General features: G+C 39.0%; 1 protein-coding gene across 1 annotated transcript in view; it reads left to right on the top strand.

The window, feature by feature from the left end:
- The window catches only part of EMCN (endomucin), a 137,477-nt gene that overhangs the window by 85,612 nt on the left and 34,251 nt on the right, over positions 1 to 17,614 (top strand). Inside the window, exons 7-9 of the mRNA XM_036764785.1 lie at positions 9,528 to 9,584; positions 10,209 to 10,253; positions 15,840 to 15,935. Coding sequence (XP_036620680.1) covers positions 9,528 to 9,584; positions 10,209 to 10,253; positions 15,840 to 15,935 — 198 coding nt within the window. The remainder of the gene's footprint in view (positions 1 to 9,527; positions 9,585 to 10,208; positions 10,254 to 15,839; positions 15,936 to 17,614) is intronic.

Below are 17,614 nucleotides of genomic sequence, written 5' to 3'. Positions count from 1 at the left end.
ATTCTTTCTGTAATGTAAGTGACTGCTATCAGCTGAAAGTGCTACTACTCCCAGAGGAATTTGTACTTTAATAGGTTCATAAAACCTTACATTAAAGGCAAGGACCTCTATGTATAAAGTTCTAGGCATTTTCTATGACATATAGGAATCGTTCTAAAGGTCAACAAGTCCTCAAAAAAGCATATGGCTCTACCAAGACCAAAGGCTGGTCCTGTTATTTATGTAAATAAGACTCACATGTTAATTTCACAATAATAATATGAATAATGATGATAATAATAGCTAATCTTTATATAACATTATGATCCAGGCATTGTGCTAAACACTTTACAATTATCTCATTTTATCTTCAAAACAACCTAATATTGGTATAATAATGCAAAACAATATCCTTGCACTACTACTACCTTCAGTCAGTCAATCTCTAAGCATTATATTCCAGGAGCTGGGCTAAATACTGGGGACACAAAGAAAGGGAAAAAACAGAATTTATGCTCCAAAGAGACATCCTAATGCTGCGAACATAAGTAAGTGCATAATAGAGAGGGGGAGAGAGAGAGACAGAGAGAGAGAGAGAGAGAGAGAGAGAGAGAGAGAGAGAGAGAGAGAGAGAGAGAGAGAGAGAGAGAGAGAGAGAGAGAGAGAGAGAGAAGATGGAAGGGAATCTAGGGAAAAGTCTCCTGCAGAAGGTAAGTCATGATCTGAGTCCTGAAAATTAAAAGTCTAAAGTCAAGAGGGAGAAACATTCCAGGTACTGGGTTATTTTAGTCCCCATGTTCCTGGAATTTTCCATTAGGGAGTTTCTTTTTTATTTTCATTTGCTCTGTGGTCCAACTAGAGCTGGACAGCTTTCATTTATTTTCATGTGGAAGTGGGCATCCAAGTCTTCTTTCTTTTTTAATGGTCCAATTTTTATCATCTGATTATTCTTAAATTATATCTCCTTGAACAATTTTCCAAGTCATTGTCACCTCAGGCAAGATACAACTTCTTAGGACCCTAGGCAACCCTCTAAGACTATAAATTGCAGAAAATGCTGACCTACATTGGTAGTTTCCTCACCAGGAGTTCTCTATATTAATGAAATCAAAAGTCCAGTTCCCATCCTTCAATTTTCCACCAAAAAATATTGCACAAGGGTAATTCTGGCAGGCTGAAGTGTCACTCAAGCATGAACGCCACCATTTCTGAATTAACTGTAACTATATATAGATAATCACATTTGGCCTTTTCAAACATGAAGATGATAGATGGAGAACTGCAATTGAATCACAATGATAGATCGTCCTCTGAAAACCTCTCCATTCATTCCTTTCCAAAGAGCAAAACTCACATGTGATCAATTGTAATGGTTGAAGGTGCATGCTAACAGGAACCATGCCCAACTAGAAAAGAAAGTTGGGGACTCCAATCTAGCTGCCCACTGTGACAGATGTGCTACGGGTCTAGCTTTGAAGCAGGGGTTCTAAACTTGAACTCTAGAGGGTAAGATGGAGATAGAGAGGATGGAAAGCCTTGAACTTGTATGGGGGGAAGGTATATCTTTATTTAAATATAATTGGTTTATTTTGTGATCCTATATAGAAGGTGTCACCAAAGTCTTACTGCTGTTATAAGCTTTCAATAACAGAAAACTGCTCTAAGACTTTTGGGATACCTTGTATCTTATTTTGTTTTTACTTATTTTATTTAAAAACATTATTTTGCAAAAGGGTATATAGGTTTCAACAGACTTTCAAAAAGGGTCCCTCACACACACCCATATCCCACACCCTCACAAACAAAATGTTTTAGAACCCCTTCTAAAGCTATTATCTATAAAATGCTACATTCAGCCATCTAGAACTACTTCCCAGTTCATCCCGTGGCCTGTTTCATGCTTCTTACTTCAGAGGTAGGATTGATGAGCACTGAAGGGTAATCTATTTCATGAGAGATTCCCAGCTAGCCAGAGCCTGTTCTCGTCTAGAGGACAGTAAAAATGTCAACCATTGAAAGGTGGTCTTCACTGCCTCTTCTCTGTCTTTAGCAAACAAAGTAGGACCAAGCCAGGGGCTCTTGAAAAGGCACCTCTTGATGTCTTTGATAGAAAAACACAGGTAAAAGTACCTAAATAAGCACTAGGGAGAAGAAATTCCTTCTGCATTTGGTTTACTAGATAATGTAGTCCATCCAAAGAAACCAGTGAAAGTAGAGAAACTATTAATTTTATTTTCATTTTTAGTCCACATAAGCAAAAACCTCAAAGGGTTAAAAAGCACATTCTTAAGCATAATCAAAGGAGTAGCATCCAAAACTCAAGAGACAATCAACATACATGAGGTAAGCTTATCTCCTAAGAATAAAAGCTATGGCTCACCCAAAAGACAATGGAGAAGCTTGTGTGTATACGAGTAGGCTTTAGATGAGGACTGAATTGTTTATTGTTCCTCCTTTGTTCTTGAAGAGGACCAATAGTATCAGGAGGTGGCTGTCTTGACTTGCAGGTGAATTGGATTTAAGTGAGGCAGAGATGTGCAAAGTCATTAACCTCACTCTCTTCTCCAGAGTCATTGGAGTCCAGTGGCAGGAGAAAAAGACTAGCAACGACCCAGTGAAGGCTAGAATTAAGTTGTGGTGAAGAGTAGGAGTGGGAAAGCAGGCCTGCTAGACCAGCTTAGCAGAATTACAGGTTAATTCTCAATGCAATCAGGCTTTGGGGAGGTGAATTTTCCATTTAATTTTACTGTTAAAATATTCAACCATCCACCTAACTGACTGTTATTTAACAGCAATGAGAGCTGCCAATTCTACAGAACTTTAAGGTTGACAAGGCACATTACATCCATTATTTCCTTTGATCTTCACAGAAGGGAAGGCAAGTTCCATCATCCCCATTTTACAGGGGAGGAAATGAAGATGCAGAAAGTGACTCACTAAGATATCACTGTCTTTTTTATAATCAGAGTCTCATTTTGAATGGAGGAAGCATGATGCTGCAGAAATAAAGGGATTTGGAGTAAAAGAACTGGGTTGGAGCACCAGCTCTCCTACTCACCATTTCTATGACCTTGGAAAAGTTATTTACTATTTTTTTGGACTAAACAGGGAAAGAGCAATGACTCTGGAGTTCAAATCCTGCCCCTTCTAGTTATCTATGTGACTTTCAGAGAGTCATTTACCATCCCAGGGTCTCCTTTTTCTTTCATATAAAATGAAGGGATTCGACTAGAGGACCTCCTGTGATTACAAATGCACTAGTCAAAAATCCTGGAGTGGCTTCCCATAAATACAAACACCTTAATCTAGCATTTATAATCCTTCACAGTCTGCCTGTAGTCTAATTTTCGAATTCAACAGAACCATTCCTAAGCCTTGATTAATTAATTGAACTTCCTCTATGAACCTTGACAATGATAGGAATCAGTGGGAACATGTGTATCATCTCCCCATATTAAATGTAAGTAGTTCATCTTTATCATTGTTCATTGATATTTATCTTTTAGTTTCTCTTCACTCTCATGTTTCAACTTCCAAGTTTCTCAGCAGCTCTGGCCTTTTAAGCAGGAATGCTTGGAAGGCCTCTCTTTGAAATAAAGATGCATTTTCCCCTGTAACATTATACTCAGTTTTGCTAGGTAAGTTATCCTTGTCTGTAAGGATATGTTCTTTGCCTTCTGTAATATAGTTTTTCGAATTCCACATTCTTTTATTGTAGTAGCTGCTTAATTGCAGCTTACTTGCACCTTACTGTGGCTCCTCGGTACTTGAATTCCCCATTCTGGCTGTTCATAGTATTTTCTTTCTTTGACCTGGAAGCTCTAGAGTTTAGCTATGATGTTCCTGGGAGTTTTCATTTTGGGGTCTCTTTTGAGATGTGTCCGGTATCTATTTCCACTTTGTCTTCTGGTTCTAAGAGATCTGAAAAGTTTTCTTTGAAGATTTCTTAAAATATGATGTCTCTTAAAATATGAAGGCTCTTTTTTAAAGAGACTTTCAGATACTCTGATTCTGAACTTTTTTATCCTTGATCTGTTTTCCAGGTCAGCTGTTTTTTGCTATGAAATACTTTATATCTCAATTTGGCTTTTTAATATTTGTTGTTTCCATGTGGAGATATTGGCATCTACTTGGTCCATTTGAATTTTCAGGGAGTTTGTTGTTTGAGCAAGGTTTTGTACTTCTTGTGTCAAGCTGTTAATTCCCTTTCAGTTCTTTTTTCCATAGCTCTAATTTATATTTTTTTTCCTCAAGCATTCTCATTCTTTTTATACAAATATTTTAAGTCTTTTTTTAAATCTCTCTAAGAATTCTAGTTGAGTTTTCTCCCAAGTTGTGTTTATCTTTGAAGTTTGACTTACATATGTTTTGGAATCATTCTCTTCTTCCCCATAGAGGTCTTGAGTGCCCTTGCCACCATAATAGCTTGTTATGACAGGGCTCCTTTTTGGTTTGCCCATTTTCCCAGCCTAGTTCTTGACTTCAGCCTTGATGTTGAAGCTAGATAGACTCTGCCACGTTTCTGAAGGGAAGGTCTGGGCTGATCCTATTGTTGCTTTCTTGGGAGTATTGAATGTTGTTTTATTTCAGGGTCTCAGGAACAGGCTGGTGATCTGCAAGTTTCAGGGCTCCCAAAATGGTCTAATGTAGGGCAAAGTCTGATTGTTGCTTCCCACCCTGGTCTGAGCTCTGAAAGTTTCTGACCTGAGTTTGTCTACGCAAGGATAGACTGCTGCTGGACTCCATCTGTATCAGCCAACTGGGAAGCTCTGTTGTTTCAGAACTGCAGAATTGTAGGTTTCTCTTTTGCCTGGGATACTTACTCTAGTTATTCCTATACAATCTGGGCTAGAAGTTGAACGAGACCTGGCTTTGCACCTACAGTGTGAGCCACAACACTGCTGCTACTGCTGGCTTCTAAATTTTCTCTTTTGTCCATACACAGCTCAAGGCCTCCCTTTCAGAGAATGATACTCCCTGGCACAAGTCCCCTTTTTGCTTTACCCTGGATCTGGGACTCAGGACTGGGTTGTGGTCGGCATGGCTGCCAGTTTTCACAGGTCCCCATCATAATAGCTCAGTATGTATACAGGAGTGCCCCACTTTGGGTCTAGATCCTTTTCCTGCTCTGGTGTCCAGCCTCTCCCTAGGTTCTGAAGTACTCCACACAGTGTGTTCTTTGTGTGACCTTTCCTCAGTTTTCACAGACCTTCTTGTCTATTTCTCTTTGCTGAGTTGGTCTGGGCAAATGATTCACTGTGATATTTTCTGGATTTTTTTCCATCAGGATTCAGTCTAGTGCATTTTCTAGATTTCTTGGAGAGATTTGTGAAGGAGAGTTTGGCTATATTGCTTCCTTTCTCTCTGACATCTTGTCTCATATTTCAATTTTAAGAGGTGGAAGCCTTCACTAAGAGCTCCCCCTTCTTCTCTCTTACTCATATCACATCCTTTAGACATCTTCCGTCACTATTTGCTCTTTCATTCTCATCTCAGATGAAAAAGTGTATCTTTTCTTTGCCTAAGTGATTCCCCCTACATACATCCTTGACCCCCATCCTCTCCCATCATCGCTAGCAGATCACCCCCTCTGACCTCTTTTTGATCTCATCATCAACCTCTCCCTATCCAGTGACTCTTTTCCTTTTACCTACAAACTCCGTTTTGTCTCCTTGAAATAAAAAGCTGCCTTGAGCTTACTGTCTATGCTAGCTATATCACCTTGGAAGCTGAGTGGAACGTGAGTTGAAATGAGGAGAGACTTGGACTAAGGAGAACAATGATTTTCCTAATGCGTGGGTCTGACCATGTTACCTCTCTTACTTAATGAACTCCAGTGATTCCATGTTCACTTAGGATGTAATATGAATGCCTCCTTTTGACATTTGCAACTTTTCATAACCCCTTCCCATCCTATCTTTCCAATCTTGTTACACTTTACTCTTTTCCATAAACTCTGCAGTCCAATTACTTGCTATTCCTCATGCATGATGCTCCGTTTTCTTTTCTATATTTTTTCACTGACTGACCCCCTCATCTCCACCTCTCAGTGTCTCTTTATTCATCCAAGACTCAGCTCAAATCTCTCCTTCTACAGGAAGCATATCCTGATAGCTCCAGCTGCTAGTGCCTTCCACTCTCAAATTAATTTCCTTCTAATCTAATTTATCTAACAAATAACTTATCACATATATGTGTATATGTACATTGTATTTGCAAGGTTTTTCACATGTCTCTTCCATGTATGAATGTATCTTGAGAGCAGGAGCAATTCCTTGCTTTTTTGGTAACTCTGAAATTTATAACAGTGTCTACTATGTAATAAATGGTTAATAAATATATTTACTATTGACTGACAGGAGGAACATGAGGTGGGAACATGACAGCCCCTAGACCATGATAAGGAGGTACCATGAACCCTCCAGGTAGTGACACCTAGAGAAAAGCCCTATTGCACCCGCACTCCATTTATGGCTCCAACAATAAGATATAAAGATAATCAAGGTACATCTCTACTTGCCATTAAAAGCTAACTGAATTCTGTCCACCAGGCCTGAGACCTATCTTTCCTCCTATCCTCATTCTCATCCAACAACTCCTGTGAGATTTTGGGCCAGTCAAGAATAACAAAACAGGAGAATGATAATTCCAGTGTCGTATCATAGAGTTAGTATCCCTCAGATGCTGGTGCCTGGAACAAAGCCCCATCTGTCTCACCTTAGTTATGGTACTGACAATAAGACAGAAAAAGATGATCCATGTGTAACCCTATTTCCCTTTAAGATAATAATACCATGATTCTGTCCTAGGAAGACCCAGGTAAAGTGTTTGAAATGCAAATTCATCCTTCACTGAGACAGGTTTGCCCTCTTCATAATAGGAAGATGACTCTATTTCCTTTCCTTTAGGTTTAGAGCAACTGCCACTGGTCACTGGGTCACAGTTAAAAAATGAAAGCAAGAGAGCATGGAGATATACCTTGAACCAAGTCATTTTTACTCAGTGCCAGAACTGTCATCCCACCTGGCTATGAGCTAGTGATAAATTTGTTTGGATTTTGATATGTGATTCAAATTCATGTTATTGCCTACAGGTAGTACATTGGGGTCCTGAAAGTTAACCCTTGGGAAATCCCCTGAGGAGTTGTACTGTTGATTAATGTAACCAGCCATTTTGTTCTCTCCAAACACAGCTTAGAGAGCATTCATCTCTCCCTAAGACATTTGACTCTGGAAACAGCAATGAAAAGTGTAAAAGTTTCAGTTAGTTCCTGCTTTTTCATTTATTATTCTCTCTCTCTCTGCCTGCTTGGCGCACTAGCCTGACATTTTTCTTTGTTCTTATGGGCATATATCTAGCTTCCTCCCACAGATCTTTTACATGGCAAGAAGGATACAGGCTCTAAACAGTATTCTTCCCCCACAGATGTCAAAAATGCACAGGAGTGCACTGTGTGCCAGGCTGTGGGTGGCACAGAGAGAAAGGGCCAAGATATATAGCAAGCCAGAGGGGTCTCATTGACGTGACAATGTGGTCTTGTCCTCAGCCTTGCACCAGCTGTCATTTACATCACTTAGTATTTGATTGTTTGGAATAGTGGGAGTTATAAGTAGCACAGATGAAACTGAGGACAAAAGGCCTGTCCTCTAGTAGATTATAGTTTAGAGGTTGTAGCCTGGCGGGCAGAAAGGAAAATGACATCTGAACACTTATACCACCCCCACCCCCGAAAAAGAGAAAGTAAATGCCAGGTGCAAACTAATAGAACCCTATGTAACTGGAAATATAAATTTGGAAAGATAAAGAAAGGGGACCAGTGTGTTATAGAAGGTGGTGTAATCTGGTCTAGGAATACAGCCTTGATACTCCAATACCCCTACTAGATAATAGGTGCTTTGTTAACATGCACTGACTAATTAACTAGCGTTGTACTTGGAAACTTAGATTATCATCGCCCCCATTTTGTGAAGAAATCTAATGACTTAGAAGATGGAGGGAGCTATGTAGGCCAGGTCCATCTCTGTGAGCAGTGTTTTGAATCTATTTTTGAATTTCAATTATAGCAACTGTTGGTAAAGTTGAATTCACAACCACATCTCCGTATCGGTAATGTAAATTTGTGGGTATTTAGTTTGGGGGGGGGCAGAGATTTCTGGGCTCAAATAAAAGCTAATTTTTAATTCATAGGGCACCATGTAGTTGGTGGTAAGTTACAAGAGTCCAATTCCAGTAAGGAGAACACAAAAGAAATTATCTTAAATTTAATCAAGTAAATCCCAGATTACAGGCTCCATGAAGATAGAATTCATTCCTACCAGGAGTTTGCCTGAAGGCAGAGAGCTGCTCTACTTGCCTCAGGGTCCTAAGACTCAGTAGTCTCTCACTGATTATTGAAAATTGCCTGCATGCTGGGGAACAGAGCAATCAGAATACATGCCACCTTGGAGTGGGGGGAGGGTAGAAATGGGGAGAAAATTTGTAAATCAAAATCTTGTTGAAAACTAAAATATTAAATAATAAAGTAATTGTTAAGAGAAAAAAAAATAAAAATAAAGTGGAAAAAAATAAAAGAAAATCGCCTGCGTGGTAACTGCTCTAAACAAAGCCTCATCATCTGACATTAGCTAAGTTTCATCAGGAAAAAGTAATAAATTAAGTTCCCATTCTCCTTCTGAAGCTTCATTTTCCAACTTTTTCTCATTGAACCCAAGAACAAGTACAAAATCTGCTGTCCTCAGAGTTCTTTTCCATCTTAAATACTCTACAATAAGTGAAAAAGTCTCACCACCTGGTATATGGTATTAACAAGTGTGCAAAGATGCGGGTTTGAGGCATTAATGATCTTGAAATCAGAAAGACCTGAGTGTGAGTCCTAAGTCTGCCAGCTGGGGGACTTTGGGGAAATGGGAGAATGTAAGGGCCTTGAGGGCAGGCACTATTACATGTTTATCTTTGTATGTCTATGGCCTTACCCCAATGGTTGGCATGTAATAAGAACTTGATAACTTTTGGATTGTTTTTTTTTAATTGACGTTGCTTTGCTGACACTCAGTTCCCTTACTTATATGATGGGGATAATCATGCTTGTACTTCTTGCCTCACAGGGTTGTTGTGGAGAGCAAGAGAAATAAAATGCATTGTGGGCCATAGAGAACTTGCGGAAATCTGTTATTATTACTATCACGACACAGTGCTTGGCACATAGTAAGTGCTAGATAATGTTAGCGAGTAGTAGTAGAAGTAGTAGTAGTAACACTAGCAGCAACGGTAGTAGTAACAGTAGTAGTAGTAGTCCCAGTAGCAGTAGTAGTACTAGTAGTAACAGTAATAGAAGTAGTAATGGTAGAAATAGTAGTAGAAGTAGTGATAACGATAACAGTAGTAGTCACAGTAACAGTAGTGGTAGTAGTAATAGCAGCAGCGGCGGTAGTAGTAGTCAAATCTAGCCCAAGAAACCAGCTTCATAGGTCTATAACCCCAAAACTAAACTTTGCAAAGGGATGAACTAAGAAGCATACAGTGACTCTGAGTTTGTTTTCTTTCCACAGAAAAAACTTTGGAAATGACTACCACACCCTACATAAAGAACCAGGAAAGCTCCAAAGGTCGGTCTCTCTATGTCTGGAATGGAGATGATGACCCTCCTTTCCCCCCTCCTTGGGATGAAACTATAAGTCTTTCAGAATGGGGGTGATTTGCTATTCCATGGAAATATCACAGAGAGAAGAGAAATTTCTACTTGAGTTTCATTGTCCAGATAGTCCCGTGTTTGCCTACAGTGGTTGGGAGCGATTTAAGTGCAAGCAAGGGAGCTCAGACTGGGTATTATTTCTTATCCCGTCTCCCCAGGAAGCCCATGAGCATTCCTGGGCCTGGCTCTGAGTCTGTAAGGACAAAATTGGCCATTGGCCTTTGGGGGCACCCCTGACTCAACTCTTTTCTAATACTTTAGGTAGTTCTCCTAGAGGGGCATTTCTATCTAACATAAGCCCTGGGGTGGGGATCAGGGAAAGAAGCTGGGGCTTTAGTGATGAATAAGCTTCATTCCAGAAATGGCTTAAAAGGGGCATCATAATGGGATGAGGCCATGAAACCACAATTATCACTGAAACATTTGTGCTAAACTCAAGATACAATCTCTCTCTCTCTCTCTCTCTCTCTCTCTCTCTCTCTCTCTCTCTCTCTCTCCTCCCTTCTCTTCCCTTCCCTCCCTCTCTCTTAAATGACAGACTCTGGCAACACAAGCTCCCTTCAGACCAGCCCTTCTTATTCCAGTGAGTATATATGAAATTTTATTCCTTAATCTTCAGCCAGGCTATTGAAAAAAAGGTGGTAGACTCTGTGTGTGTGTGTGAGTGTGGGTGTGGGTGTGGGTGTGTGTGTTTCCAGCATAAGGGGAGCGATTAGAGCCCAGGTAGCCTTATCTCCAACCTTGGTGAACCAAAGACCCCATTATAAAACCAATCTAAGCACCCCTGCTGCGAGAATCCCCTCAGAGGGAGGTAAGGCTTAACAAGCAACCAATCTGCATTGCTCTCTCACCCTAGGGAACTACAATTACTACTGAGGAGGCAGGTTGAATTGATGTGACAGAACGCAGATGCCCCATAGAGTACAAACACCAAAAGCCATGTCCAAGTGAATATTAACAGGCTTTCGTTTTAGCACATACACACATACACAAAACCTTTCTCATTATTACCCTTCAATGCGCATATGGGTCCATAGAATGTGTACATTTAAAGGTAAAGCTGATGTCTAGAGCATGTGAGAATGATTAGAAAATTCATGAATTGGAGTTCTAGTTACATATAGAAAAGGACAATAAATTGTAATGTAATCCAAGAGAAGAATTTGCACCTAAAATAATAATAGCTAACGTTCATTTGGTATTTACTATGTGTCAGAGACTTTGCTAAGCGTTTTGCAAATATCTCATTTGATCCTCACAATCACCAAGGGAGGTAGGTGCTATTATTATACCCATGGTACATGTAAAGAAACTGAGGCAAACACAGGTTAAGTGACTTGCCCAGGATCACATAGCTAGTGTCAGAGGCCAGATCAGAACACAGAGTCTTCCTGGCTCCAGGTCTTGTGCTCTATCCACTGTACTACCTAGGTGCCCCGTGAAAGAGAAGAATGACTTCATTTCCCAAAAAGGTCCCTGTGAAACCCAAGCATACATGTTAATTTAGGCATGTTTTCATTCATGGATATTCATGGATGTGGATGGCCTTACTCTAATTCCAGTTAATTCAACCTAAAGGCTTGCAATGTGTCTAGCCTTTACAATGAAGTATAAGCAACCCTAAATAATGAATTGACTAGATACTCTTGTTTGCTAGTGAGGGAAGAAGTCTTTTGCCAGGACTATATACAGCTTGGAAAATATGAGGATAGAACAGAAAAGGCTATGTTTCTCTGATATCCATATGCACACACATAAACAAACACATGCATATAAGTATACAATCATATATACACATATATGTATGTATATATATATATACATATGTGTGTATGTATGTGTATACACCCACATATACTCTCCCCTTCATCACATAAGCTTTTTCCTCAGAATTATTTCTCTTACCTTGGAAATACCCATGAGAAATTATGATGGGTGTTCAAAGAGACAACAACCAAAAAAAAGCTGTCACATTCTAATAAGGAAATTATGGAAAAATTCTACCTTACGGATCCAAATTGTTACAGGAATACTCCTTTGTTTTTAACAGAAGTCATTCTCTCCTGAACATTAAAAGCTTAGTCTTAATTTTTTTCCTTCTACTGAAAATATCTTGTTTCCTTTCCTGCCTTTTCTTACTTTGAAGAGGCACTGTGTGGGGAGAGGGGGAAACCTGTTTCTTTAGAAGGCTTGAGTTGTGAAACAATACGAAAGTGTGCCATGTGTACAGTGACTAAATTAACTATAACATCATATGAAGGCTAGTGTGGAGCTATGGGGTAAACCCACATTGCTAGAGGATCCTGTGCCTGGATTCCCTTCCAGCCCTAGCCCTACCCCAGTTTTCCAAAGGGAAGCTAAGAATTATTTGGAGGACTGGTGAGGGGTGGAAAGTGATAGATTTCCCTTCTGCTCAGAAACCAATTTTTCCCCCAGAAAGGTTACAAGGCTGACATCAAGTGGATTAATCTGAAATAACAGCTATAGATTCAAAAAATAATAGAAGCTCAGAATTGAAGTGAGTTTCTTGAGCATTTGGTCCAACTCATATCAGAACAGGAGTCCCTCACAAAATGGGCCCAATAAATGGCTGTTTAGTCTTTGCTTGAGGATCCCTAAGGAGAGGGAACCCTCTGCCTGCTGAGAAAATTAGGAAATTTCTCTTCTGTTTTGGATCTCTGTAACTTCTCCTCCTGGCTATGGTCTTTGGGACCAAACAGCAGAAGTCTAATTTTTTATTCACATGGCACTCCTTCTTGTCCCTGAAGATGGTTGTCACATACCCCCTCATACCTTCAGCCAACTAAGTAGTTCTTTTTCTTTCAACAAACCGTCATACGGCTCAGTTTCTCATGCTCATATCATTCTGGTTGCTCTTCTCTGAACTTGCTCCCACTTTATCAGTGTATCTCCTAAAATGTGACTCTCAGGAAATGAACACAAAATATATATTTGGTCTACTTAAGGAAGAATGAACAACCAGTGGTAGCAGGACCATCATCTGCCAACTTCTGGGCTTTCTGCCACTCTCAACGTAGCCTAAGTTCCAATGATTCCTATGTCGGACTGTTTACTCAAATTGGGCCTACATTTCATAAAAAAACTTCAGGTCTTTTTCCATGTAAAACTGTACTATGGCTATATGCATCCAATCCTATACTCGAAGAATTGATATTGTGAACCCAAGTTCAGGGCTTTCATTTATTCCAATTAAATTTCAACTCCTTAGATTTAGCCCATTGTTTGATCAATTGAACCTGATTTTGACATCCATGGCATTAATCAGTCTTCCTTACTTTGTGTCATCTTGAAAATTTGGCACCAGAGAAAGAGACAGACAGACAGAGACACAGTCAGAGGCAGAGAGACAGAGTGAGAGAGAGAATTTTAATCCCTCCTATAACTGTATATGACAGTCATCCTTTCATTGAAGTTACTAGTAAAAATGATGACTAGCCCCAAAGCCAAAGAGATCCCTGGGGCACTCTACTAAGATAGATGGATGGATAGATGGATGAATGGACGGATGGATGGATGGATGGATGGATGGATGGATGGATGGATGGATGGATAGAAGTAGAAATATATCCATGAGTCATTCAACTATTTCTATATCCACCAAATTGTTTTAGCATCTAGGCTGCATCTTTCTATTTTATCCACAAGACTGGTGCAAGAGATTTGTCAAATTCTTTGGTGAAATAGAGGTATGCTATGTCTTTGGCATTCCTCTAATGTTCTAGTCAAGTAATAATGTTAAAAGAAAAAAGAAATGATGTTAGAGACTGGCATGACCTATTCTTAAAGACATCATACTTGTTCTTGGTGATTATTGTTTTTCCTTTTATAGGTTTGAAGGATTTTTCTTTAATTTTTGATATCTTTTGTTTTCATATCACCCTCATTCCAAATATATCTCTCTACCCAGAAAGCCATTTCACTTGTACAAAGAATGAAAAAGAAATAAAAGGGGGAAATAACTTTACTTTTTTAAATACCACAAACCATCTGTTCTTTTAATAAGACATTCTAGAATTTTTGCCAGGAATCAAAGTCAAAATCGATGAAGACTCCCCTTAGAGACACATTTCTATCTCTAAGACCTGTGGCACCTCTTCCATTCTTTACAATTTTTCAAAGACCACTGACAATAGCTCAGGCATCACATCTACTATTTTATTCAGCATTCATGGACATACAGGGGGTCTCTAAAATCTTAGAGCGGCTTCAGGTTTCACTAAGAATTTGGAGACACCCTGTATAGTTCTTTTGGATCTATCAACTTTAAGTTATTGAAAGCAGCAAAGTATGTCCTTATTACCTTGCAACTTAACTTGGGAGCCAAATCCCTATTTCCTATAGTTCTATTCTTTTCACATCAATATCATCGCCCTTGGTAAAGACAGAAGCAAAATAGAAGGATTGAGTAGTTCTGTCTTCTCTTTGTCATCCATTCTCATCATCCCATCGAACATATGCAGCAGTCTGATAGTCTTTCTCTATTCTTCGACGTGGTCAGGGAAAGGCCCTTTTTTGCTGTTATCTTTCATATTCATTGCCAGGCCAAGTAATTTTGTGTTCCATGCTGTTCTTAAAGGAACATGCCCACTCTAGCACCCCTGTTCCTTTTCTCTGATGATATATCCTTTAAGCCACATCTCCCGAGCAATTCTTCACAGGTAATATATTATAGCTGAATCAGGCTCCTTGTGCCTTTCTAATATGCTTTGGATGACTTGTAACTAATTCTTTAGACACTGTGGCATTCACATCACTGGAAGAACGCGATATTAAAAAGACAAGTTTTGTTTCAGGGAGAAGCTTGGAACTATTAAAAATACTATACAATTTCTCAGTTCCAATCCAGTCAACCTCCCATTCATTGCTGGACTCATTTGATGGTCTATTCCCAGTGTCCATCTGATACATATATTCATAGACCAGCCCTATGGATTATTCCTTTAACTACATATCATGGTTTGAGGAATTAAGTATTCCTTATCCACCTGTTTTTATTTTCTGCTGATATATTTAGACCAACCTCTTTTAGAAGTAATTTAAAAAGCTCAACATTGTTCCACAACTTGATGTAATTGATACAATGCCATCCAGAAATAGTCCCATTTGAAGAGCCTCACCAGCTCTAGAGAATCCCTCTGCCATTTTAGATTGGACATCCTTCCATATGTGTCTTTTCAGTTTAGTTATTAAAAACCATTTTTATGGAGCTTACTCAGAACATTGATTCAGCTAAAGGCAGGCAACAAATGCTCTTCTCCCAAACAAACAACAGCAAACAATAAACAACCACCACAATCATAAATATCACCACCAAAACAAACAATCCCCAGAACAATGCCATTCAACATTTTTAAATTAGTAATTTGGTATGGTTTTGTAGTCTTGCAATACATTTAATCCAACTTCAAACATCACATAATCATGCCAAGCAATTGGTAAGATAATAATAATAGCCAGTATTCATATAGCATTTTAAGGCTTATAAAAACTCTTGGAAAACACCATCTCATTTGATACAGTAATCCTGAGAGTTAGGTGCTAGTACGATTCCCTATCCCCTTTACTAATGAGGAAATTGAGGCAGGCAGAGAGATTAAGTGATTTGCCTTGGGTCACATGGCTAGTAAGTGTCTGGAGCTAGGTTTGAATTTGGGTCTTTCTGCTCTTCAAGCCCCAAGCTCTATCTAATACTTAGGTATGTAGTGGGAAGGATGCCAGACTTGGGAGTAGGAAGACCTGAAAGTTTTGAGTGGAAAAACAATGCACAGCATCTTCTCACCCTTTTCTCATTTCCCCAATGATCAGACTACAGATTCTTATTCTCAACTTTTAACTTCTTTGCTTCACTGAGGCAAAATACGAATAAATGAACTAAAATTGTTATGCCTAAATTTAAAAAGATTGACTTTTCTCCATGTAAGGAAAAGGAAGAGGGTATGCTTTTTATTAAACAATAGAAGGCAGATAACAAGACCTACCTACACTGTCTACGTCACAGAATTATTATGAAGATAATCAAATGAGTTTGTGTGACTCTCCTTTGCAGACTATTAAGTGCCACGTAAATGTAAGATGTTATTAATGTTAACATTTGTTATCTATTTCTTAGTGTTTTCCCTGAATCATACCATTTCTTTGCTCAATTCAGGTGTGATTTTGCCAGTTGTCATTGCTCTGATAGCAATAACACTCTCAGTATTCACTCTGGTGGGATTGTACCGAATGTGCTGGAAGACAGACCCAGGTATGTATTTAATATTTTTGTAGGGAGGATAAAGACCCATCCCAAATTACCCTAGCCTTTGGCAACTTTATGACTGAGTGGGACAAGATTACAATACTAAGAAAGGAAGGAGAGGAATTATTTCATGACTGGGGAGAATTTTGCCCTCCTCTTCCCAAAGGGCCAGAAGAGAAGCATCCTTCCCTCATAAGCTCATAAAGGTAGGGAGTAGGGATGTTATGTCAATGCTTTAACATTTAAAGAACCATTGAATAAATGTCTACATGTACAATACTATTAAGTGAGATTTTTAAACACACTTCTTTCCATGGAAAAAGGGTCATTCATATCCGGTACAGTTACTCTTTTGCAGTCAGGAGTGTTTTGGCCAGTATAAATACATAGTGTATAGAGTGCTAGACTTGGAATTGGGAATACCTGAGTTTAAATCTTGCCTTAGACACTTAGTTGTGTGATCATGGGCAAGTAATTTAACCTCTCTGAGCCTCAGTTTCCTCATCTGTAAAATAAAGGGATTTGACTCATTTACTTAGGTTCTTTCTAACTCTAAATCTCTGATTCTAACCAGGAGCCCAGTATTTCAAAGGAGTGGGGTTTTCATTTGACATTTATTTTTTTAAATATCACATAAAATGGCACCCTTGATACTAAATATTTCATTGAAGAAAAGCCTACCAAACCATTATCAGATGCAGAAAAATCAATAGCAATTATTTTTATAAGACATACAAACCCACAGTGTTCTGGCCTCTGCCAGCTGGTGAAGTGTTACTAGCTAACTCACAAATGCAGTTCCTGAGACTAATCAATGACTGGAGGGCACACAAATGGTTTGAGACAGAGAAAGTCCAAGTTAAAATTGTCAAGGAAAAGCTGCCATATTCATTTCAGCTCTCTGTGGGAAACAAGGAGAAAACAAATCAATCTTTCCCATCCTTCCCAAGAAGAATGTGGAGAGTCCTTAAGACCATCTAAAATGTGTTTCCTTAAACAGTTTCCAAGAGGTGGAGGGGATAGCATTTTCATAAATTGGTTTAATTTCCTTTAGCTTCCAAACCACCAATTCTGCCTTTCATGGGGAATCAAATAACCTAGATAAAGCCAGTGAGCATTGTCAATTTGTAAATGAAGAATGAGTGAAAACATTTTTTACTGACAAAGTGGTTTTCATTTAAGGATCTAAAAATAAGTTATCTGAGAAGTTAATTTTTTCTGCAAATGAGTATGTTTATCTATGGGCTAGGAGTCTCAGAGCAAGCCCCACCCCCAAAAAAGCTTAAACATAAGGACATATAAACATGGGTAACACACACATCTTACAAGTCAATAAGTAATAACAAAATTAGCCAACATTGTCTGGATAATGTTTAATTTGGAGAGAAAAAGTAGAAGTTTCAGCATGGCTTTCATTATACCATTGAACACCAGGAATTAATAAACTCTTCAAGTATGTGAGTGAGATTTCTCCATAAGTAAGCAAAATCCATTCTGTTAGCTCTCTATAAAATCTGAGGATGTGACATAGGAAAAAAAGCATTCTACTTGAAATCCAAAGATCTTAGCTCAAGTCTGGAGTCACCACTAACTTTGTGGCCTTGGGCAAATCATTGAATCTCTCTGAGCTTTGGTTTCCACATCTATAAGAGAGGAGTAACTCCCCACATGGGGAAGACAGATTG

The sequence above is a fragment of the Trichosurus vulpecula genome, chromosome 6 (genome assembly GCF_011100635.1).
Source record: "Trichosurus vulpecula isolate mTriVul1 chromosome 6, mTriVul1.pri, whole genome shotgun sequence".
Lineage (NCBI taxonomy): Eukaryota > Metazoa > Chordata > Mammalia > Diprotodontia > Phalangeridae > Trichosurus > Trichosurus vulpecula.
The sequence above is the reverse complement of the archived record's forward strand: the minus strand, read 5'-3'. Positions and strand labels throughout refer to the sequence as shown.